This window comes from Pelodiscus sinensis, chromosome 7 (genome assembly GCF_049634645.1).
Source record: "Pelodiscus sinensis isolate JC-2024 chromosome 7, ASM4963464v1, whole genome shotgun sequence".
Classification (NCBI taxonomy): Eukaryota; Metazoa; Chordata; order Testudines; family Trionychidae; genus Pelodiscus; species Pelodiscus sinensis.
The window spans coordinates 40,364,222-40,388,590 of record NC_134717.1 but is presented as its reverse complement, the minus strand read 5'-3'; the positions used below and the strand labels follow the sequence as shown (position 1 = coordinate 40,388,590).

The following is a 24,369-nucleotide window of genomic DNA, read 5'->3' as shown; positions in this document are numbered from 1 at the left end:
TAATTTCCTGCATATCATCCAAGGGGATTCTGATTGAGTGAGAACTGCAGGATTTAGCCTAATGAAATAAATGAGTACAGGAACACTGCTCAGAACAATTTGATGCCAAGTTTTTAATACATTAGAAAAGTTTTCATTGGGCTCTCACATACTGTTGCGATGGTATTAGTGTAAGAACCTTGATAGGTAAATTACAAAATCTCCTTAATATAGATCAGGCTAGATTCAAGTGACTCAGACTTAAATGCTAACCAGGATGGGCAAGTTCGATCACTGGCAGGGTCAGGTGATTTTGTAATGAACAGACAGAGCTTATTAAATTAACATGGAATAATGTTTAACTAATAAATATCATAGCATACTGTCAAAGATCTGAAATCTAGAAAACCATGATAAACAGTATAATTCAGTGCCACTACTGCTCTCAAGAGAAAAATGTATTTAAATTATTAAACTTCTTTCAAAAATGTCCTTTAATTTCTTTTGGCATTAGTTTGTTTAATTGTATTTAGTTCAATAATTATACTGTGATTTTAACATGATGATCATTTAAGAAACAGCAAAAGAAAAACTACATTACAATATATTTAGCAATCCTGGCAAATATCTATCAGTTCAGTGGACTCTAGTCCAAGATGAGATTGTCTGAATAGATGCTTTAAAATGAACATATTTTTACACTTCATATTTACTGACTTTCATGATGCAGTTACATCAATTATACCTTTACAAGGGAAAATTTGAGAAGCAGAGTCTCCCTCCCATTTTACCCAAAAAGGAACAATGAAACTTTGGTAACTTTCACAGCACTCAGTACTCTTCCAATTGCAATCTGCAGACTTTAAATTATATTTCAAACATTATGCATTTTAGTTTACTACAAAATGACAAAATGCACTAGCAAATTATTAAAGCTCAACCTCACCTTGAATATTTTCTAGACCATTAAAGCCTGGTTCCCAAAAAAATCCTGCAACAGCTTTCAAAATAACTTTAATAATTGTGGTTCATCAGGATCATTTGCACATCCCTTTTCCTTGACCAACATCTAGTCCAGAAAAGACTAAAATATTCTGTCAATTTTACAAGTGGTATGGGGAGTTTTGCTATCTGTTAGAACTGGAGCCTTCTGATAGAAAAACTAAACCAACAGAACCTACATTATCTCCATTCCTCTGACTGCACAGCTATAAATACCACTCTTGCCCTGCCATGAAAAGAAATCAATCATTTGTCTTTTACATGTTCTGAGTCCTTTTTGTTTTGTTTTGGGATTTTTTTGTTGTTTATCTGTGATTTTTAAAAGTGAATGCACACCCATATAAAATATTGGGCATGCCAATCTCCATTTAAATGTCTACCATTCTTTTTTGTGTACCTGAGAGTGGGTGGGTTTGTAAAAAGAGAGCTAATTAAATAAATGAAAGCAGAGAAAAAACACAAAACTACCAAGTATTCAAAAATCACATATTCCCTATTTATTAGAACTAGTGATTTATTTTATGGCAAATATCTACCATGGGGAATTGATACTGAAAAGTTTATACTGAATTAATTTGATGTTTACCACCTTTACAACACAGAATTCAAAGACATTCCAGTTTTTATGATAATAAAAAGGATTAGAGTGAAATTTGAACAAGAAATGGGACAGCAACAGTACTGTTAAAAGCACTAACAGCATAGAAACTTTGTATCACTAGAACAAATTCTGTTCTGAATGATACCAGTGGAAGTCCAGTGAAACTCTGTCGACTAGACCTAGTGCCTCTGGATGATCTTATATGTAGGGAAAATATAAGGGCTGAAACTTCCAACTGTCCATGGCATTGCATGGAGTATATTATAAAATTACTGATGCTATAAGGAGATTTTTGTCACGGTATTCTGGTAAATGTCAAAAAAATATAGTAACTAAATATAAGTTAGGGGCAGTGTTTGGGTTCTCCAATTTTTAATACAATTAAAAAGCACAATGAGCCAATATTGTGATCAGATGCTTAACACAATCATTAACAACAAGGAGGAGGACAGAACATAAGGCAGGAAAAAGAAAGACCAAGATAAACTATTTAGATAAGTTAGATGTATTGAAGTTGGAAGGGCCTGACAAAATTTATCCTAGATTATTAAATAAACTAGCTGAAGCAATCTCAGAACTATTAGCAATTATTCCAAGAACTCAGAGAACAGAGGCGGCCTCAGAGGACTGGAAAAGTGCAAATGTAATGTCTATCTTTAAAAGGGAAGCCAAGGAGACCCAAGGAATTTCCAGTCAGCCTAAATTCAGAACCTGGAAAAATACTCAAACAAATTATTAAACAATGAATTTGTGAGCACCTGGAGAATAACACAGTGACAAGTAAAAGCCTACATGGATTTGTCAAGAGCAAATCATGCTATACCAACCTAATTTCCTTCTCTGGTGGAGCTACTGGCCTAGTGAATACAGGGGAAAGCACTAAATATGATTTGATTTAAGTAATGCTTTCGACAGTCTCACATGACAGTCTCAAAGCAAGCTACGGAAATGTGGTCTAGTTGAAATTGCCAAAATGTGAGTGCACAAGTGGTTGAAAGACCATATCAAAAGTGTAATTATCAATGGTTTATAGTCAAACTGGGAGGACATATTTAGTGGGATTCTGTTCTGGCCTCAGTACTATTCAATATTTTCATTAATGACTTGTATACTGGAGTGGAGAGTATGCATATAAAATGTGGGGATAATGCAAAGCTGGGAGCAGTTGCTAGCACTTTGGAGGACAGAACCACAATCTAAAATGACTTTGACAAATTGGAGAATTAGCCTGAAATCAACAAGGTGAAATTCAATAAAGATCAGTGTATAGCATTATGCTCTGGAAGAAAAAATATCAAATGAACAACTACAAAATGGGGTATAATTGACTAGACACTAGTATAGCAGAAAAGGACCTTGGTGTTAGTGGATCAGAAACTGAATATGAGCCAACAATGTAATGAGGACGCAGAAAAGTCTAATATTCTGGAGTGCATTTACAGGACCATATGACTTAGGAATTAATTGTCCCACTCTACTTGGTACTGGTGAGACCTTGGCTGAGATGCCGTGTCCAGTTCTGGGCACCAATCTTTAAGAAAATGTGGAGAGAATCTAGAGAAAAGCAACAAAAATGAAAAAAGGTTTAGGCAACCTGACCGAAGAGAAAATGTAAAAAAACTGGACATGTTTAGTCTTGAAAAAAGACAACTCCAGGTAACATGATGATAGCCTTCAAATATCTTAAGAACAGATATAAAGAGGCTGGTGATCAATATTTCCTCTAATGTTTTCCATCCCTGTGCAAAATAAATTTTGTTGTATGCACTAAGGCATGTGCAGATGTGCACCAGCAGTAAAAACACATGCTGCCAGCTGTGAGCAGCTATGGGCACTCTGTTCATCAGCTGGGTGGCACATCAATCTCTCCTGGGTGGTCACCCAACCACTCAGCTTACAGAGAACACTGCTGGTGATCATCAGTACTCCATGTCCACTGAAGGCAGGACAAGTAGTGATCCGCTTAAACTGCAGCTATGGAGATTTGGGTTAGATATTAGGAAAACTTTATAAGGATAGTTAAGTACTGGAATAAGGGTATGTCTACACTACAGAGTTAGTTCGAACTAACTTAGTTCGAATTAGTTAATTCGAACTAAGCTAATTCGAACTAACGCGTCTAGAACTAAAAACTAGTTTGAATTAGCATTTTGCTAATTCGAACTAGCATGTCCACATTGAGTGGACCCTGAACAGGGCTTAAGGATGGCCGGAAGCAGTGCCGGCAGGGCATCAGAGGAGGACTTAGAGCGTGGAGATGCTGTCTCAGGCTAGCCGAGGGCTGTGCTTAAAGGGACCCGACCCCCACCCCGGACAGACAGTTCTCAGGGGTGCCCCGCTTGCAAAGCAGTCCTGGCTTGGAGTGCCCGGAGTGCCCACACTGGGCACATCACAGCACTCGGCCATCAGACCGGCTGCACTTGCCGCAGGCTGCCATCTGAGGAGAGGGAGCAATTGGGGGGCTGCAGGAGAGCTTCCACCCCCAGAAGCCCGCAGAGCCAGCCCAGTCCTCCCCATCGGGGGCTCGTACCCCATTCCTCCCTCACCTCCTTCCACTTACCCTTCCCTAGCCCCCCTTCCTGATGTACAAAATAAAGATAACGTTTCTTCCAACATTGACTCTGTCTTTATTGAACAAAACTGGGGGAGACTGGAAAAAGGAGGTGGGAGAGGGGAAGAGAAAGGCTGGGACAGGGGAGGGCAACTAACATGATCAGGGGTTGGGAACAGGTCCCAGATGAAGAGAGGCTACAGAGACTGGGACTGTTCAGCTTAGAAAAGAGGTGATGGAGCGGGGACAGGATAGAGGTCTCTAAAAGCAGGGGTTGGGTGGAGAGGGTGCATTCAGAAAAGTTCTTCCTGAGTTCCCATAAAGAAGGACTAGAGGACACCAAAGGAAAGGAATGGGTAGCAGGCTTCAAACTAGTAAGAGAACTTGCTGCAGGAGGCTGTGAAGGCTACAACTAGAACAGAGTTTAAAGGGAAGTGAGATCAAGTCATGGAGGTTGGGTCCATGGAGTAGTCTTAGCCAGGGGGTAGGAGTGGTGTCCCTGCCCAAAGTTTGTGAAAGGCTGGAGATGGATGGCACGAGACAAATGGCTTGGTCACTGACTTCGGTCCATCCCCTCCAGGGTCCCTAGTGTTGGCCGCTGTTGGCAGACAGGCTACTGGGCTAGATGGACCTTTGGTCTGACCCAGGACGGCCATTGTAAGCTCAGGGCTCAGGATCGGGGGTCTCAGTGGACCCCCTTGATTTTCATGCACACCTGCTCCTGGGTGGCCAGGCTGGCAGCTCTCCTGCCCTAGACGGCCACTTTCCTGTGCCTAGTGCGGAGATCGTGGACGAGGTCCACGACGTCTGCACTAGCCCAGGAAGGTGCCCGCCTCTTGCGGTCCCGGGCAAGCTCCCGGGAGCCGCCAGCCTGGTCCCGGGAAGAGGGGGTGGGCTGGGGGACATCGGGTGGGTGGCTCTGTGCCGTGTCAGGTGCAGGGTCTGCTGGGTTGGTGCTGGCAGGCTTGCACCTGGCACGGGCACCGTAGCCAGCCCGTGCCCCTTTAAGGGGTCCGGGGCCGGGAGGGGGGCAATAGAGTTTCCCTGGTGTTGGCCAGAGTGGCCACCAGGGAAACCTGGGGAGGGCTAGCCTCCCACTAGTTCAAATTAAGGGGCTACACAGCCCTTAATTCGAACTAGTAAGTTCGAACTAGGCTTAATCCTCGTAAAATGAGGTTTTCCTAGTTCGAACTAAGCGCTCCGCTAGTTCGATTTAAATTCGAACTAGCGGAGGGCTAGTGTAGTGCCTATGAATGTTAGTACATTGTAGTGTAGACATACCCTAACTTACTAAGGATTTTGTGAAATCCCTCTCATCAAAGATTTTTAAGAACGGCTTAGACAAATACCTGGCAGGGATGATGAGGTATACTTAATCCTGCTTCAGGGCAGGAGAGTTGGCTAAATGATCTAAGGTCCCGCAAAGCCCTACAGTTCCATTATTCTGTGGAATTAGAAGCTCTATATGGGAGAGAATAACTAGAAAACCATGTACAGTTCTGAAGCCAATTCTCTGAGGGTAGGTCTACACTAGCCCCCTTGTTCGAACTAGGGAGGCTAATGAGGGCGACGGAAATTGCAAATGAAGCGTGGGATTTAAATACCCTGCACTTCATTAGCATGTTCCTGGGCCGTCACCGTTTTGGAAACTGACTAACCCGGAATAACTGCCCACATCTACACGTGGCAGTGAAACTCAAATTAGCTGTTATTCCTCCTGGAATGAGGTTTAACATCTAATTCGAATTAAGGGCTTTACTTCGAACTCCCGTTTCACTGCTGCGTGTAGACACGAGCAGTTATTCTGGGCTTTTTGTCAATTTCCATAATGGCGACCGCCCAGGAACATGCTAATGAAGCGCGGGATATTTAAATCCCACACTTCATTTGCAATTTCCGTCGCCTTCATTAGCCTCCCTAGTTCGAACTAGGGGGCTAGTGTAGACATACCCACAGATGGAGTCCTGGTAGTCATGGTAGAAATGTCAGAAATGACAGGCATATTTCAGAGGCACCAAACCATCTTTGAAACCAACTCCACTCTTCAAGGAGTGTTTTTCAAATAATATTTTTGGATGAAATTCCAGGTCTATTGAAATCAGTGGAAGTTTTGCTAACAGAGCTGGGATTTCAACTTTTGTGTTTAAAGTTTCCACATTGGTCCAGATTCCTTCTGAGACACCAGGACCCCAATGTCTGCCTTTCTTCTTGTCTCCTAAGGGATGGGGAGGCCAGAACTTTCACCAGCACATCACATAGGCTGACCTAACAAAAGCCTCCACTGAGAGGAAGCAATCCAAAATGGCAGTGAAAGCAGCAACAGTAGGATCAAAGACACGTCACTGTCCCATGAATCATGTCCTTACCAACTGAAGTCAACAGGATTTACCTCACAGAATACTCAGTTTCTGCAGATTAAAGGGGACTGTTTCAGAAGAAAAGAAATTATTTGACATGGAATAAATTGTAGGCAAGTTGCTAGGAGAAAGGGTCAAAAATAATATGACATGACTTTTATGAGGGGTCAGTTGTTAGTTTTTAGTGTTGTTATTGTCTCCATAACCTGTCATAGATGCCTGAGGATTAAGATTGTCTTTTTCTTGTTTATATTTAATTATTCAGAGTTATTAAAATGTTAAGTGCCTAACATACTTTGGGCACAAGATTAATAATAATATTAATATAACAACAACAGGCAACCTGTGGGGAATGAAAGTTATCCATTGCTCTGGCCTTTTGTTTTGCTGCTGTATTCTATGCAGCCCACTCTCTACATTGCAGCTAATAAAGAAGTTTGTTCAGCTGTTTACTGCTGTCTACGAACAAGCATAAATCCCTAAATATCAAAAGTCATGGGTATTATAACAAATCTGTTGCCATCTAGGATGCCACTTAAGTTATCAGTGAAACATCACAAACTCATAGTGCTACAGACTAATGACACACAGTTGATCTGTCTAGGGGTGATGAAAATCTGGATCACTGTGGCTAGCTGCCAGATCCTTGCTGTGGAGGAAAAGGAGACTTTTTTAGTAAGACGACATTGAATTGTTCTTCACTCTCTTGCACCACCAAAGAGAGGAATGGACATCTTTCACAGGTGGCACTTCATAGGAGTCTTGGAGATTGTTGATCTTCAGCTTGCACGATAGGCCCAAACTCTGCTAGAAGCCACAAGGTGATTTCAATATATTAGTTTCTACCCTAGCATGTGCAGCTCAAATTCAAGTGACTTTGTTTGCAGTCTTGGATGAGAATTCTTGGCATTCATCAGAATTCTGGTCTCTTTGGATTATGCAGGATGGGTTACCTACCTGACTCCCAAGATGTGGTAAATTCCATCTATCAGATGGCCACGTGGCTTTAATTGTTTTTCTACCATGAAGGGCGATAGTGGAATAATTACAGTATTGAAAAAGATAGCGTAACTCCTGTTGGCAGACCTAGCAGCAAATAATCCATTACTAGCATCTCCTCTATTTTGAGCTAGAATACTGTATATTCTGGGATATAGTCACATGCTATCCTTCTGTGCACTGCCACTCAAAGGCAATTGCTGTTATAAATGCTGTACTGAACATGTGCTACACCTTCCTCCGAACTTGTCTCTGAACTCTTCTTGGCACCTTTAGTTGTGTGTTCATTAGAAGAGGAAATGACAGGCTGTCAGTGTCACTACTGGTGTTCAGCATTGTTGTTACTTCCCAAGCTAACAGCTGGCACTGTTACTACTCTGTTTTTTCTGAAGAGGCCTATTTAATATCCAGTCCCCAAACCAACCAGGGCTAGAGCAGCAGGAAAAGCTGCTGAGGTGACTGTATGTTCCTTAATTTGACAAGCCTAAAAAAACATATGACAGCAGAACCCCAATGAGATGCCAAGGTCATTAATTTCCTCACATGTCTTACTGAGATAAAATGCTGAATATGGTTACAGGTGAGAAGTAATAGATTCCACAGAGCTGAAAAGTCAGATAAGACAAATGTGGAAAAATAAATAGTAAAGATTTCATGAGTAAAGTAGTTCCTTATGTAGCCAGTGGGCTTATACTGGTGCTTGTGACTCATATGCTGGGCTCTACATCTCTGCTTGATCTCCAATCCTACAAAGGGATCTTTATGAGTAGATCTCCAAGCTTGTATGGATCTGACTGCAGATCGGGGATTAAATGCTGAACATCTACCCTGGTCCCTAATGTGTTGTTACTGCCCTCCTTCCATTCAGCTGTGTATGTTCCAGCTCACAATGGAAACTGCACTGCACAAATTCCATATGTTCACATAACTTATTTTTAGGCATGGAAACAATATTCAAATATTGAATAGGGATTGAAATTCTTGGGCAAAATCTGGCAGTCAGGCAAAAATTAAGCAGAAAGACATACCTTTGAAATACAGAGACATTTACATTGAAAAGATGAACATCTAGAGAAGACTTAGCACAACTTTATTAAACTCCTGAGCTGTATAGCCTATAGCAGAAGTCCTGTATCTTCTTATTCTGCTCTTATGGTTTGGCTCTCCTAATGTTGTCAGGAGCTACTTCACGGTGTTTTCTTTCATACATTTTTAAAAGACAGCATCTCAGAGACACGTATGGGCCAATGTCAGTGCTGTCTTACTGTCAACAACAAATCAAAATGTCTTGTGTTTTATTAGTTTATTAATGTAAAAGTTCATGTCACTAAGGAAACTGCTCTCTGAAGTAAGAAAAGGCTAAGGTTCAAGTGCCCACTTGAATACCCATCTAGGACCAATTTGGACAGTTAATCTAAGTACTGTAATGCAATCAATTCAACATCCTCTGTACTGTAACTACAACTAAAAACACCAAGCCTACTGCACCTGCAAATTAATTGAATTTGTTTAGCCTGTGGAATCTATAAATGAAAATCCAAGCTGAGACATGCCTACTTCTCATGGCATAAATAGGCTGGAAAATCCATTACAAGATATGTGCCATATAAGATACACTAAAATGATGTTCAGGTTTGGTCTGTGTGACTGTAAAATAAAAGGAGGAATAAGTAAGGTGTTGAAAAGGAAACAAATACTGTACATGTTGGCCTTGACGAAAGTCAATCCATTACCTTATTTGAAATTCCAGTATATTCCATCATGCTTTCTTCACTGAAAATTAATTCTGATAATTCGTTAGTGTCACTACATTAAACATAGGTTGCAGCCATTTGCTGCAATCTCAGAGCCAGGCTCCTAAGCACCATTTCTATTCTGCCACAATTAGAGGCAAAGATGAAGCACTTATTAGCAGAGAACAAGAGCAGACACCCACGCACAGGCCAGTCTGAGATAGCCTCTAAAAATTCACTGGCTGCTTGCACTTGGACGATAACATTGTTGAAATTGCTGTGTCTTAACAATGTAAACTACCATTTTGCAACCAGCAAATCAGATGACTGAAAGGGGGAACTATTTATCAGCAATCACGAACAAATATTTACTAATGAATAAATGGAATGAAATATGTTTTATAAGAGCACCAATGGTGGTCTGAATATTTTGTAAGCTTAGAAAGAGAAAAAATTACTAATGACCCTCATTATTCCAGTCAAAGCTGATTAGACTAGCATTAGTGTTTCTTTTCGGGGAAAAAATTAGCAGGGTGATTATAACCTCTATAGCTATAAAAGTGTTCTTTAAAAAATTGATTCAGTGAGCAGATCCAGGCCTCATACATATTGTTAGGTATACTGTATTTTATTTCCAGCTTTTCATGGACAAAATAATATACCATCAAGAATATTTTAATCCCAAAATAAGATGTTTTTAGATAAGCACAATTCAGAATGACATTTCTTTAGATTAAGTACACAAAAACAAGAATAAAAGTAAGGTTTCCAAAAGAGACCAGTGTCTTTGTGTCATAACACTGTACTCACCAAAATGTCACTGCTATGGGTCTTTATATCCAGGCATTTACACTGCATCCATCAATGTAATAATATCTAAGTGCCTATAGATAGGCAATCCTGTCCTCCAGGTAGGATAAGAAATGCCCCACTTCACACAGAACTTTTCCTGGGATTCAAAAAAGTGCACTTTCTAGATCTATTCAAAACTGGAGGTAGAATGGTCAGTATCACAGCCTAATTTGCAAACTACAAGGCAGAAGGTATCTCTTCACCCAAAGTCTGAATAAACTTCATGCAAGTCAAAACTACCTATCAGCTAGCAGGTAACCACAGAAGAAATGCTTTATTGATCAAATCATCTGATTGACCAAGCAGCATTGCTATGATTGCACTTAAGACCAGCAGCAGTACTTGGTTCCATCTTTTTTTAAATTCCTGCATCCTGTACAAGCCCTACTGGTATCTCTCACTACGTGTACATCTTATAAAGCGTTGCAAATACTGTACACCACATATTAGTCTCAGAGGGGTAGGCATGCTAGTCTGTAACTTAATAACAAGTACGTAGTCCTATGGCACCTTAGAGACTAATAGTATCATGAGTTTTCACGGGTAAGACCCATTTAATCAGTTGAGTATTAGATGAGTATTCTCATATATTAGATGTGCATGCTATATTGATGTGTATGTGCAAATGCTCTGTGTTCCTAACCTTCTTCCATCTCTGTTCCAGCCTTGCTCAGTTTAAACTCCTGTTTCGTGGTCCCAAGTCTGACTGCCTCTGCTTCAACTGCTAGGTCTGACCACCCGTGTCCCAGTCCATGACACTGGCAAACCTTTACACATTTGCCTATTGTTAATTGTTGCAGACATTAGCTGCTACATCTCATTAATATTTGGCTCCTCCGGCAATACCTTTCCAATTCAGGAAATTATTTATTTTAAATATTTATCCTTTCAATAATTCTGCCTGCAAAAAAATCTTAAAAATAAACATGAAAGAGTGAAGCCCCCCAATACAAAATTGAAAATTAATAAAACACAAGACATGATCATGCTTTATCACTCAGCCTTTCGCTACCTCCTGCTGTTTGGAGAGTGGAAATATGTTAAAAGGAAGATCAGCAAAACCAGGTCTACATGACAGTCAAACATTTCCAAGCACTTGAATCAGGTGATTTTAGGTTTCAATGGATTTTTCACTGCCATTTAAGGGAAAAAAGGGGACTCACAGTGAAAGCACATCCTCAGTGAGCAAAAACTGAAGGTCTGGGTTTTGTCAAAGCATTTCAAGGAGTTAAGCTCCCTTTATAAGTGATGCCCAAGCTGGATTGTAAGGAACTATGAGAGCTAGTGTTTCTTGAGCCTGGGGTCCTACACTAGCAGCAGCAGGGCAAAATCAGCTTCACCTACACCCACTTCCAACCTTTCTGGAGTTCTTGCATCCTGTACAAGCCCTGCTGATATGTCTCACTGCATGTACATCTTATAAAGAATTGCAAATACATCTCATATTAGATGTGCAGGCTGTAAAAATGTAAGTATGGTTCTTACAGAATATAGGAGCCTTTCTTGCATAGTGGATTAAAAGGAGGCCTTCATGCAGTTGTCCTGCCCCAGGTAGGTCTTTTCCACTAAAGGTCAACATACTAATTATTCTGAAGCTACATTGCTGTAAAGTAGGCTCCACTTAATTTTATTAAAAAGGAATAATTTCAGAAATTAACATGGAAGTAATTATGACTACACGTTTCTATTCAGGTCAGTTGTAATCTCGGTGGGAATGACCAAGTCAGATGTCATTTTTAAATTGTCAATCTGGATTCAACTCAGGTTAGTACAGAATATGAACAAAAGTGGGGGCTCTCCAATGGTTTATATGAAATGAGTTGGTGGGCTCAGTTCAATTCCTAGTGATAGAAATGTAGCCGTGTTAGTCTGGTGTAGCTGAAACAAAAAACAGGACTATGTAGCACTTTAAAGACTAACAAGATGGTTTATTAGGTGATGAGCTTTCGTGGACCAGACCCACTTCCTCAGATCAAATACATATTTGATTTGAGGAAGTAGGTCTGGCCCACGAAAGCTCATCACCTAATAAACCATCTTGTTAGTCTTTAAAGTGCTACATAGTCCTGTTTTTTGTTTCAATTCCTAGTGCGCAGATGTATACAGTGAACCACAAGAACCACCACCACAACTGACATTATTTTGCTCTTTTAGTGCTCATCTCAAAAGCAAGACTGAGGATTGATCAAGACATGGAAATTAATCTTCTTTTTCATCCTCAGGTGACTTGCTATAGCCAGTGCTTTTCCTACTGGCCAGTCTCATTTCCTTGTTCCCTTGTGCACTCCCCATCTGCTTGATTTGACCACCTGTTGTCTATACCCTTATGCTGAAATAGTAAACTCTATTTACAGAACAGGGTTGTCTTGTCATTATATATTTGTACAGTGCAAAGTACAAGAGGACCCAGACCTGTAGGTGATACAATAATAAACAATGGCTGAGGTGCAATGGCAGATTTCTGTGGGGCAGCATGTTCTGCTCAACACATCTGCTCTGTGGAACAACAAAGAACATCGTACAATCAATCCAGTGCTTTTCACCAGCTCTAAATCCATAGACAATATTTTTAAATAAAGTGGATAGACACTGAGAGGCAATGAGTGCCTAAGGATAGCACAGAGGCACAATCCATTATAACAAAGCCTCACATAAGGCATTTTAACCCTTTTGTGAACAAATCAGCACTATCATCTCCATCACACTTGTAAGAAGAATTCTGACTAAGTCAATACTTCCCTGTTATCAACACTGAAGGGGAAGAAACATCAGAGTCCCAGTAGCTGAGAGAAAAGTAAGCTCTTTGGAAGGTTTCTAAGCGGTTAATTTTCTATTTTTTATTCCCTCTCTACATCACCTGCCTCTGTGTTCCATGGAGTGCTTTGGCAGATGCTGGTTAGTCACATGCAGCAGACAGGTGGAGAGGGACAGGCACATCATGAATTCCATTTGTAATAAAGATCCAGTGATGTGTCCCCTTCTCTGAGGACACCCTGCCTCCTATTCCTGCCCATCCCCCCTGCTGCTACAGATCACTCCTATTTTGAACAATAAAGAGAAAACCGTGACAGTTTTACATTAAGAATTTCTCTTTCAGTCCTAATTCAAAAGGACACATGGGATACAAGCATTACTGTCTACAGAGCTGCATACCAACGCTCTTTCAGTAAAAGTACACCCTGTGTCTGTGTGCAATAACTTAAAGATCTTGTATCTCAAATCAACTCACCATAAGAAATAACATATTTTACTTTTCCTTCAACTACAGTCAGATATCAAGATGAAAGACTGAATTTATAACACAAGTGTCAATCATCACATGCACAGTATAAATTTTATTGCACAGAACACATTTATGTCTGCATTGGTCTGTCTTTTAGTAGCAAATACCATAAATTGTTAATCATCCCTAATGACGATTAAATAGCACAAATATTCTAACACTGGAAAGTCAACAACTGTTTTCTTAAGACCTCTTTCATTCGGATTTTACTACTGGTCATGTAATCTAATTTCCAACAAATGTTTGAAAGCTTTGGGTGAAAAAAAAAGTCTTCAGGTACATCCCATGTTCACCACATTAATATGAAGAGCAAGTAATTTAAAAATTACAGAAGGCGTTTTCCAGAACACACACTGCTAGCGTACCTCTGCTCCCATTGAGAATTTTAGAACTGGCTTCAATGGAAGCAGAGTTAGGCTAATGGTAGAGGGCTTAAAAATCCCACTGAATATACAGTGATTAAGTCAGGGCTCATCTTTTCCTTCCTCAAGCACAAGGTCTATTTTATTTTATTGGTCTATCCTCAGACACCCTCAGTCATATTTGGTTCTCAGATCTCTCTTCAATAGCACCCATAGATCATTCCATCCATGGCCTCATGTTACAAGAAATATCTTTTGTCCTCCTGAATGTACTCCCCTTTTCGCTATCTACATTGGTCATGGTGACACCCTCGTGATTTCTGTCAGATGAAGCAAATGAGGTGCTATAGTTAAAATGAGGAAACCAAATATCAATGGGAAATGAAATTCTCAAGCCTGATGCAGCTGGAATGAAGACAAAGAAGGTTTCTATCTCCTCTCTCTTGTAAAAGCTTGTGAACCCTTTTTGCTCTTGCAGTACGGAAGAGGTCTCCTTTTATTCTTTGTCCATGGGGAGCAAATCCAACAAAGGTACCACCTGAGCCCACAGGTCCCAGTCATAGGGTACATCTGTTTCTGAGCTGGGAGTTGAGAGTCTTGCATTTGCTCTGTTCAGGCTAGTATAGTGCAGTGGTCACCAACCAGTAGAACAAGATCTACTGGTGGATTTTACAGCCTCTGACAGGTGATCCTAACTGGTTTGGCCCCATGGCTATCAAGTGCCACCACTTCAGCTGCTCCTCCTCCCACAGCTGTGCATCTCTGGCCCTCTGCCTTGGAGCTCTTCCCCCAGGAGCCTCCTGCTTGTTGCGCAGGGCAGGGGAGAGAAAGGTGAGTGCTGATGTCAAGGTGCCCCCTTCTCCCACCCTGTATCCCATTTCCACAGAGCAGAGGGGAGGCCCAACAGGACTAGAGATGGAGTTTGCTGGCTGCTTTCGGAAGAGGTGCAGGGGTAGGGCAGGGGTGAGCCTGCCTTATCCTCATTGCACCATCACCCAGGAGGCACCTGAGGTAAGCAGGGCCCAGGTGGAGTCCACATCCTGAACCCCTACCCCAGTCATAAACGCCCTCCCGCACCTCAACCCCCTGCCTTAGCCCTGAGCCCCCATGCATCCAAATACCCTTCCAGGGCTGGCACTTAGAACCTAATCCTGCAACCCAACTGCCTGCCCCAAGCTCAGCTCAGAGCCCCTCACACTCTAAATCCCTTAACCTAAGACCAGAATCTGCATGCCAAATCTCTGCCTCAGCCTGGTGAAAGTGAGTGAGGGGGAGGGGGGAAGGGGAAGGAGAGGAGGCCTCAAAGAGAGGCGGGGCAAGGAGCGCAAAGGAAATGGGGCAATGATATTTGGTTTTGAGGTAGAGCTTGGATTGCACTTAAATTCAAAAAGTGATCTCATGCTTAAAAAGGTTGGAAACCACTGGTGTAGTGTATCACAGGCAGGAGCTTGGGCTAGCCACTTGAATATGTACCCACCTCTCAGGCAGAGCCTAAGCTACTGCCCCTGCTACCTTAGCTATGTTGCTATTTTTAGCATGCTAGCTTGAGAAAAGTTAATGTGTGTACAGCTATGCCACCTTGTCATCACAGCTCCCATCCTCCACAATACTTCTGCTGAACCACTGCTGGTCCACACTCTTCTTGGTACTTTGCCCAGAGTGTGCCTGTATCACAATGGGCAGCTGAAAAGATAAGCCCAGTAAAACAAGAAGACTCAGCAGCGCTAGTTCTCTTAGTTCTCATTAAGGAACTCTTCTCTTGTTAGTTGAAAGCAGTGATCTTAACTGAATACTCTGTCCGCCTTTCACCTGAAAACAGTTCATGTGTGTAAAAATAAGACCCATGCAATACTGCCAGGTCAGTGAGATACCAGTTCAGCTGCTAAACATGGACTACTTTAAACATATTGGCTGTGTCTAGACTGCATCCCTTTTCCGTAAAAGGGATGCAAATTAGACATATCGCAATTGCAAATGAAGCAGGGATTTAAATCTCCCGCACCTCATTAGCATAAAAATGGCTGCCGCTTTTTTCCGGCTCGGAGCTTTGCCGGAATAAAGCGCCAGTCTAGACATGGATCTTTCGGAAAATAAAGCCTTTTCCAAAAGATCCCTTATCCCTCTTAAAATGAGAGATAAGGGATCTTTTGGAAAAGGCTTTATTTTCCGAAAGATCCACGTCTCGACTGGCGCTTTTTTCCGGCAAAGCTCCGAGCCAGAAAAAAGCGGCAGCCATTTTTATGCTAATGAAGCATGGGAGATTTAAATCCCAGCTTCATTTGCAATTGCGATATGTCTAATTTGCATCCCTTTTATGGAAAAGGGATGCAGTCTAGACACAGCCATTCTGTAACTAGATTCTGTGAGACTTCAGAAAAGTATAAAGTGAAGGACATGAGTAATTTGCTCATTTATCCTGCAGCCCCAGTTCTAGAATCTCCCTCTTTTCCTGAGATTTGCAAACAGTGCTCTCTTCCTTCCCACTGAAGTTTCTCAAGTCGAGCATACATCACATTCCACGTGAGAGAATATAGCAATATGATACAATAGCAGTTGTAAAGCATCTAAAAAGGTGTCACAAGGAAGAGGGAGAGAAATTGTTCTCCTTGGCTTGTGATGATAGGACAAGAAGCAATGGGCTTAAATTTCAGCAAGGGTGGTTTAGGTTGGACATTAGGAAAAACTTCCTAATTGTCAGGGTGGTTAAACACTGGAATAAATTTCCTAGAAAGGTTGTGGAATCTCCATCTTTGGCGATATTTAAGAGCAGGTTGGATAAACATCTAGCAGGGATGATCTCGATAGTGCTTGGTCCTGTCATGAGAGCAGGGGACTAGACTTGATGAACTCTTGAGGTCCCTTCCAGTTCTATGATTCTATGGTCTCTTTCTATGTCACACTTTACAGTCACACAACTTAGATCATAAATGAGACATCGGTGAGATCAAAATAGGGCCCTTAGGATCTATATGATCAATTAGGAGACAAATTACTCCTGAATCCGAAATTCAACCTTGTGATGCATGTTTATAATCATGTTTTACATTAAAACTAAATGCAAAAAAACTAAATTTAAAAAAATTAGGAAATCAGGTTTCCATTGTTTTTGTAATCAGTCACTGATAGAATATGTATTTATTATCATGATCAATTTTGGATACTCTAAACCTTGAAATTTTACATTTTGAGTTTACTACTCCTTGAGTTTCTTAATTCTTTAAATCTCTGCAGTTTGAGAGAGACTAATTAATTCCAGGGGCCCTAATAGCTAATCATTGGCTACATAAATTTAAAAGAAGAGCATCTGTCCCTGGAGATACCATTGCTCATTTTAATTAAAATTACCATTTGCTGATGTAATGTAAATAAAGGCTATTGTAGCCTTCTGCTCCGAGAACATATTAACTCCTCTTGCCACCTTCAGATATACTGTAATATTATGTGTAGTGTTTGAACTCTTTTAAACTAATTTGTATCTTTTATTCATTTTGCCATTTGCCATATTAATATTCCTGCAGAAATTCTTAAACTCCGTGTTTATAAATAATGGACACAAATTGTTATCATATGAGGACAGACAACATTAATGTTGCAGCTGAAAAAAGAGTTTAGCATGATAAATTTTCAGGGTCATAGGAGGGAGTAAGCTTTTCAAACCTGAGATTTTATTTCAGTTGGTTATGAACATTAGTAAAAGTCTATCTTTTTAGAGCCTATAGAGGTGGCAATCAATGTTTAAGTAACCTTATAGATAGGCTTAGTGGAGTTAGATTTTTATTATTTCAGTGCATACTGATGTTTATTTCTATATTTTTAAGATGTTATTGATTTAAATTTTCATAGCTGTACAAAATTATTGGTTTTAAGCATTTTTTCAATTTTTATCAAATTTTCACAGTGGCAGGAAATTATAGGGGGAAGGTCAGACAGTAATTATTTAATGAGAGTAGATATTGAGACTGAAAAAGCTAAGCTTTATAACTGTTAAAACAGAAGTTGTCTACATTACATGTCAAAATACATAAAGTAAACATCCTTACACCAAACCACAGTTTTCACAGCAGTTTTCTTACTTTACAATTTTTATCATTATCAATGGGAATATATTTACCACCTTTACCAATAAGAATCTAAGTAGTAGAGATATATAGGAATACACAGAATTGTACAGAAGAAGTGAAAATATAAAGGTTCTGTGTAAATAGACACTTGAGTACAAAGTCAGGCTGTTGTCTGAGATGACTTGACTAAGGCTTGACACTGCCAGCAAGGTGTGTTCCTACAGCAAGCTATCACATTAGTTACATCATTGCAAAATCCCAATGGAGACAAAGTGTTATAGTTTTTACCTCACTGTAGCTAATCAAGGTCAACACTAGGTGAGGAAAGGAAGAGCCTTCATCCGGGTAAAAATTACCTGTGCCTTGTGTCCACTGGGATTTTTACAGCAAAATCACTAACTCAAGTTATACTAGTGTTCTGTGGATTTCATGTTAACATAAATAATTTATCATTATTGCCTCCAATTGGCTCAAGAGCCAGATGAGAAATAGTCCTAGACCTTCCAGCCTGAAAGTTTTAGAAATTACTGTGATATGTGAAAAAGTCTCAGAGAGGTAGCCATGTTAATCTGTAACTTGAAAAAACTTTAAAAACAAGTGGCCCTGTAGCACCTCAGAGATTAACTATCTATATATACTATTTTCTCTCTCTCTCTCATATATATGTATATTAGAGCGAGAGAGAGAGAGAGAGAGAATCATGAACTTACGTGGGCACAACCCATTTTCACTCATCTGAGGAAGTGTGTTTGCCCACGAAAGCTCATGATACTATACATATTTTCTTTGTTAGTTTCTAAGGTGATACAGGACCACTCCTCATTTTTAAAGTTTTTTTCAATGACGTATTTAGAATACAAAAGCCTTCCAGGATACGGAAAACATTTTGATGTTTCATCTGGAGCACTGCTATTACTCTGAACAAGGCACAGAAATATGGAAAAGAAACTAAATTGCCTAAATCTGGCAGTATTGGCAAGGGTGAAATCACAGAATTAATAGAATGGAAGTCAAAGGTCTGCTTAACTGAAGCAGCATGCTCCGTTTTGTGTCAATACACAGGTCTGGACCAGGACTTGAACCAGATAAGCTTGTTATGCAAATGATGTTGGCCATCAGGAGAGAAGTAGATAATGAAATTACTACAAGCCAACCACTCATCACAAGGGTGACAGAAACATCAGGCAAGGTCCTAACATATGGATAAAAGGCAGTAAGGAATTCATATAATCATTACTTTTAATTTATCATAACTAAGCTGTCATGAGTCATGCATTGACAAATGCATAACTAACGCATATAAATGAGCCAATTATCGCTAATGGCTAAAAGGTTCACAGCTGTATACTCTGATGTTTTTATTATTGTAAAAAATGAAACTTTACTAATATAAATGTTTTGTAACCTCACCTCATATGGGAAATTGCAAACTAGAAAACAAAACGTGGCAATGTCACCACTAGTTCCATTCCAGTGTTCTCTTTTGTCCAATTACAAAATTGGCACATTTATTACAATTGTTATATTGTTTCAGTTATAACATCTGTTTAAAACACTGCTTATCAGTACACTTTACTGCTTCATTGTGGCTATTACTGTAAAAACACAAAGCAGCTTCATGAAAGTTGGAGATAAGCTGTTTGGAAACCATTAAAATTGATCAGATTACAAATGTTTGATTTCAGGATATCAGAAAACTGAAAGGGCAAGTATTACACTGCATATAGAAACCTTTAACTCCTTCTATAGCATCATTTATACCCTATTGGATTTCAGTGGTTACATATATTAAAAAAGTTTGAATAAACATCAAGAAATATTAAGCTTAAATTATTGTATTGTTCCCAAGCTCAGAAAGGGTTTCCAAGAAAGACGCATGTGGAGGACAACACTGCAGTGGGATGTATTCTACAGTTGAATATTGTTCTCAAGTTTACCAGCTGCCTTCTTTTTACACCATACAAAGAGAACATGAGACAGTCAGGAACAGTTTTCTCCCAAACAGCCGCTGCCTAGCACAAGCACCTCAGGCTTCACATTTTGGGGATTCTGTCAATTAGGGATGTAAGTGACTAGTCAACTATCCGATAAGTAAATGCTGGGGGGAAGGAGGTAAAGCCAGTTCCCCCCAGCACCGTCTCTGTGGGAGTGCAGGGGAGGCAGAGACACAACAGGAAACATTGCAAGCAGGTGCTTCTGCTTTAGACCAGGGCCAAGTGATCCAGCTCCTATCATCCATTCCCAACTTCTAGCAAACAGAGGCTAGGGACAGCATTCCTGCCCATCCTGACTAAAAGCCATTGACAGATCTATCCTCCATGAATATAGCTAATTCTTTTTTAATTCTGTTATAGTCTTGGCCATCAACATCCTCTGGCAAGGAGTCCCACAGGTTGACTATGCATTAGGTGAAGAAATATTTCCTTTTGTTATTTTAAAAGTACTGCCTATTAATTTCATTTGATGACTTCTAGTTCTTGTGTTAGGAGGAGGAGTAAATAAGACTTCCTTATTTACTTTCATTAAAACGAATAAAGAAGTATTTTTTTCACACAACACATAGTCAACCTGTGGAACTCTTTCCCAGAGCAAGTTGTAAAGGCCAAAACTATAACAGGGTTCAAAAAAATAACTAGATACATTCATGAAGGCAGGGCATCCTTACAATTCATGGTGACACATGCAGCCTGAGCACCTGCACACATACCTCCATGGGATGGGGGTGGTGGTGGCCACTCTGTGGAGGAAGCTGACCACTTTATGGGGGAGAGTGTTGCACACAGGGCAGCAGGGACAGGAGTTGTGGGGGGCATGCCCTAAATTTCATGGTGCCCTACACAGCTGTGTGCGCCTAGGAATGATCCTGCATGGAGAATAGGTCCATCAAGGGCTATTAGCCAGGATGGGCAGGAATGGTGTCTCTAGCCTCTGTTTGCCAGAAGCTGGGAATGGGCAATAGGGGGTGGATCACTTGATGGTTACATGCTCTGTTCATTCCTCTGAGGCACCTGGCATTGCCCACTGTTGGTAGACAGGATAATGGGCTAGATAGATTTTTGGTCTGACTCGGTATGGCCAGTTCTTCACACCTATAATGATTTTACGGACCTTTCTCAAATCCTATATTTACTTATTAATGGAAGTTATGAGAATTTTGGATCTGATAACAGATACATTATTAACTTTTTAGTTTACTTGTACTAACAAACAAACTATGACTTTGGTTTATTGAGGATCTTTTGCTGAAGCTGGGTGGGATCTAGATAATATTTAAGTCACTAACTTAATGGCTGTGTCGAGACTGGCCAGTTTTTCCGTAAAATCAGCCGCTTTTCCGGAAAAACTTGCCAGCTGTCTACACTGGCCGCTTGAATTTCCGCAAAAGCACTGACTTCCTACTGTAAGAAATCAGTGCTTCTTGCGGAAATACTATTCTGCTCCCGTTCAGGCAAAAGTCCCTTTTGCGCAAAGCTTTTGTGCAAAAGGGTCAGTGTAGACAGCTCAGATTTGTTTTCCGCAAAAAAGCCCCGATCGCAAAAATGGTGATTGGGGCTTTTTTGCAGAAAAGTGTGTCTAGATTGGCACGGATGCTTTTCCGCAAAAAGTGCTTTTGTGGAAAAGCGTCTGTGCCAATCTAGACGCTCTGTTCTGAAAATGCTTTTAACGGAAAACTTTTCCGTTAAAAGCATTTCTGGAAAATCATGCCAATCTAGACGCAGCCAATATGTTCTGCTGGTTTTGGTTTGTTAGAGATATCCAAGATTTTATGGAAAGAACTTTGTGCTTCTCTTTTTTAATTTTAATATTTAACTACCTAGAATTTACTTTGGTAAATCCTTCCCTGAAAGGCAAGTCCATATGTTGTTACCATCCATTTAGACCTCCACTTTGCCACCAAACTTTACCACTAAGCCATCACGCAAATCAGGTGTAGTCATAGATTCACCCTTGGTCCATCACACGTCAAGAAACTACAGGTTGAACTGCTCTAGCTCATACTTGACCGGTACCGAACCAGAGAATTTGCCAGAGCATGGGATGTCAATATTGTCTATCAACATTACCAACACTTGCACTGCTTACTGGGTTTTTAGAAGACATTTAGGGGTAAATTAGAGCTAAACAACAGTACACAACACTGAAAGCCAGGACTGGTGGTTATAAACATTTTATGGGACTGCGAGAAACTTGGCCACACCCACGACAAGTAGACATCCAGCTAACTTAAATCATGCTGGACCATAGATGTTGCTGGACCAGTGAATGTCATACTAGATAAGTTCAACCTATAGTCAACTTAGTATAGTTCACAGCTGCTGTTGAGCAAATTCTATGAAGAGCTCAAACTGAGCTGGTCAGTTTTCAAGACATGACATATAGCCTTCAATCTCTGAGAAGATGTGTGTTACAACCTTCAAGCAAGCAAAACAACTGTGTATACCAAATACATTCTGCTTCCAGGGTTTCATATCATTCTGTAAGGCCTTGCAGAGTAAGCAGTGTTGAAATGAAAGGAAAACTCACTGTGCAATGAAGTGGTTGAATCCTCTGCACCATTTTTCTGGATGTAGCAAAGTAGGAGGAGGATTTCTGAAAAATATACAGTTTTGAGTTTTTAATCATTAAGGGCAAATCTGTTAAATCATCAGATGCTTCAGGGGGTAGATGAGTTAGTCTGTACAGAAAAAAAACAACAAATGGTCTGGTAGCACTTTATAGACTAACAAAACATGCAGATGGTATCATGAGCTTTTGTGGGCACAGGTACAACTGGATTTGCTCCGACCCCACAGACAGAGAAAATCACTTACAGGATCTTTACAGAGCATTCCTAAAACTGAAATACCCACCTGAGGAAGTGAAAAAACAAATTGACAGAGCCAAAAAAGTACCCCAGACATGAACTACTTCAAGACAGACCCAAAAGAGAAACTAACAGAACTCTACTTGTTATTACCTGTAGTCCACAACTCAGACTCCTCCAGCACATTATACACAATCTACAACCCATCTTGGAACATGATCCCTCACTCTCAGAGGCCTTGGGAGGAAAGCCTATTTTCGCTAACAGACAACCCCCCAACCTGAAATGAATTCTTTCCAGTAACCATACCACACAACCACATCATAAGCATCCAGGAATCCAGCCCTGCAACCAAAAACAATGCCAACTCTGCCCACATATCTATACTAGCGAATTCATCACTGGAGTCAACAACATAAGCTACCAAATCAAAAGGTCATTTGACTGCACATCCAGTAATTTGATCTATGCCATCAAATGCCAACAATGCCCCACTGCTATATATATATTGGACAAACTGGACAGTCTCTGTGGGAAAGAATCAATGGGCACAAATCAATTATACGTAAAGGAAACATACAGAAACCTATTGGGGAACACTTTAATCTTCCTAATCACTGTTTAAAAGATCTTCAAGTAGCCGTCTTGTCACAAACCAGTTCTACTAACCAGATACACAGAGAAATATTGGAATTAGAGTGCATCCACAAATTCAATTAATATGCTAATGGATTCAATTGTGATGAAGGTTGTTTGGGGCACTACCAACTTAACAGCCAATGAAGGTACAAACAGCTCTTTGTGTAGACTCCTATGTCAGGAAGGACACTATCAATTGACTTTGATTTTTATTTGCTTCATTTTAACTACCCAATCTTTAGATACTTACTGATTTCCTCTAGCTTCCTGTCTCCCACCCCCCTTCTTTTTTCCCCTCTCCCTCTCCTATTTATTTTGGGTCTGCACATCCTAAACTCATAACTCCGGTCATCTGAAGAAGTGGGCTGTGCCCACGAAAGCTCATCATACCATCTACATGTTTTGTTTGTCTATAAAGTGCTACCAGACCATTTGTTGGTTTTTTTTTCTGTTAAATCGTGTGATTGTAGTTTTCTCGTATATCTTCCACAAAGATAACATGAGCTCTGTTAAAAAACAGTGACATCAGAAAGGAATGTCCAAATAGGCTATATCCTTTGGGTGCCTATTTCCTTTGGTTTGTGTTTTTTTTTACCCAAATTTCCCCTTTTCATTTAATTGATGTTAATGCTGGTAACAAGTACAGAATGCATATTGCACATCATGCAAGCTTCCCCACAGTTCACTTTAACTCTGCTTGATTATGAAGGGATCACCTAAGGGGTTAATCCAGTCTTCATGCCTATTCAGACTTTAGCCTTTCCACTCAGATAACCAGTTATTATCATGATTTTCAGAAATAAGGACAACTATGGGAGAGATCATCAACAAATGGTTGTAACTTTCAGTCATCAGTGACTTGATTCTAGTATTCTCTGGTAAACTAGACATTAATCATAGAATTGGAAGGAACATTGAAAGCTTATCAACCACCGCACTCATGGCAGGACCAACCACCATCTAGACCATCCCTGACAGATGTCTGTCTATCCTGCTTTTGATGTTTCCATATAATGTGCTCAAAAATTATAAAAATGTAGTACATGAATTTTTGTAGTAAAATTTTGCTTAAATTACGTATTAACAGAGGCTTCCACAAAAATGCATCCAGAAGCTTACTTTGTTGTATGCAGCATAGTTGTATCC

At 40.3% G+C, this 24,369-nt stretch overlaps 1 protein-coding gene across 1 annotated transcript in view; it reads right to left on the bottom strand.

The window, feature by feature from the left end:
- Positions 1 to 24,369, bottom strand: part of MYO3B (myosin IIIB) — a 344,336-nt gene that overhangs the window by 247,938 nt on the left and 72,029 nt on the right. The window contains exon 7 of the mRNA XM_075933604.1: positions 22,305 to 22,370. Within this exon, the coding sequence (XP_075789719.1) occupies positions 22,305 to 22,370 (66 nt within the window). The remainder of the gene's footprint in view (positions 1 to 22,304; positions 22,371 to 24,369) is intronic.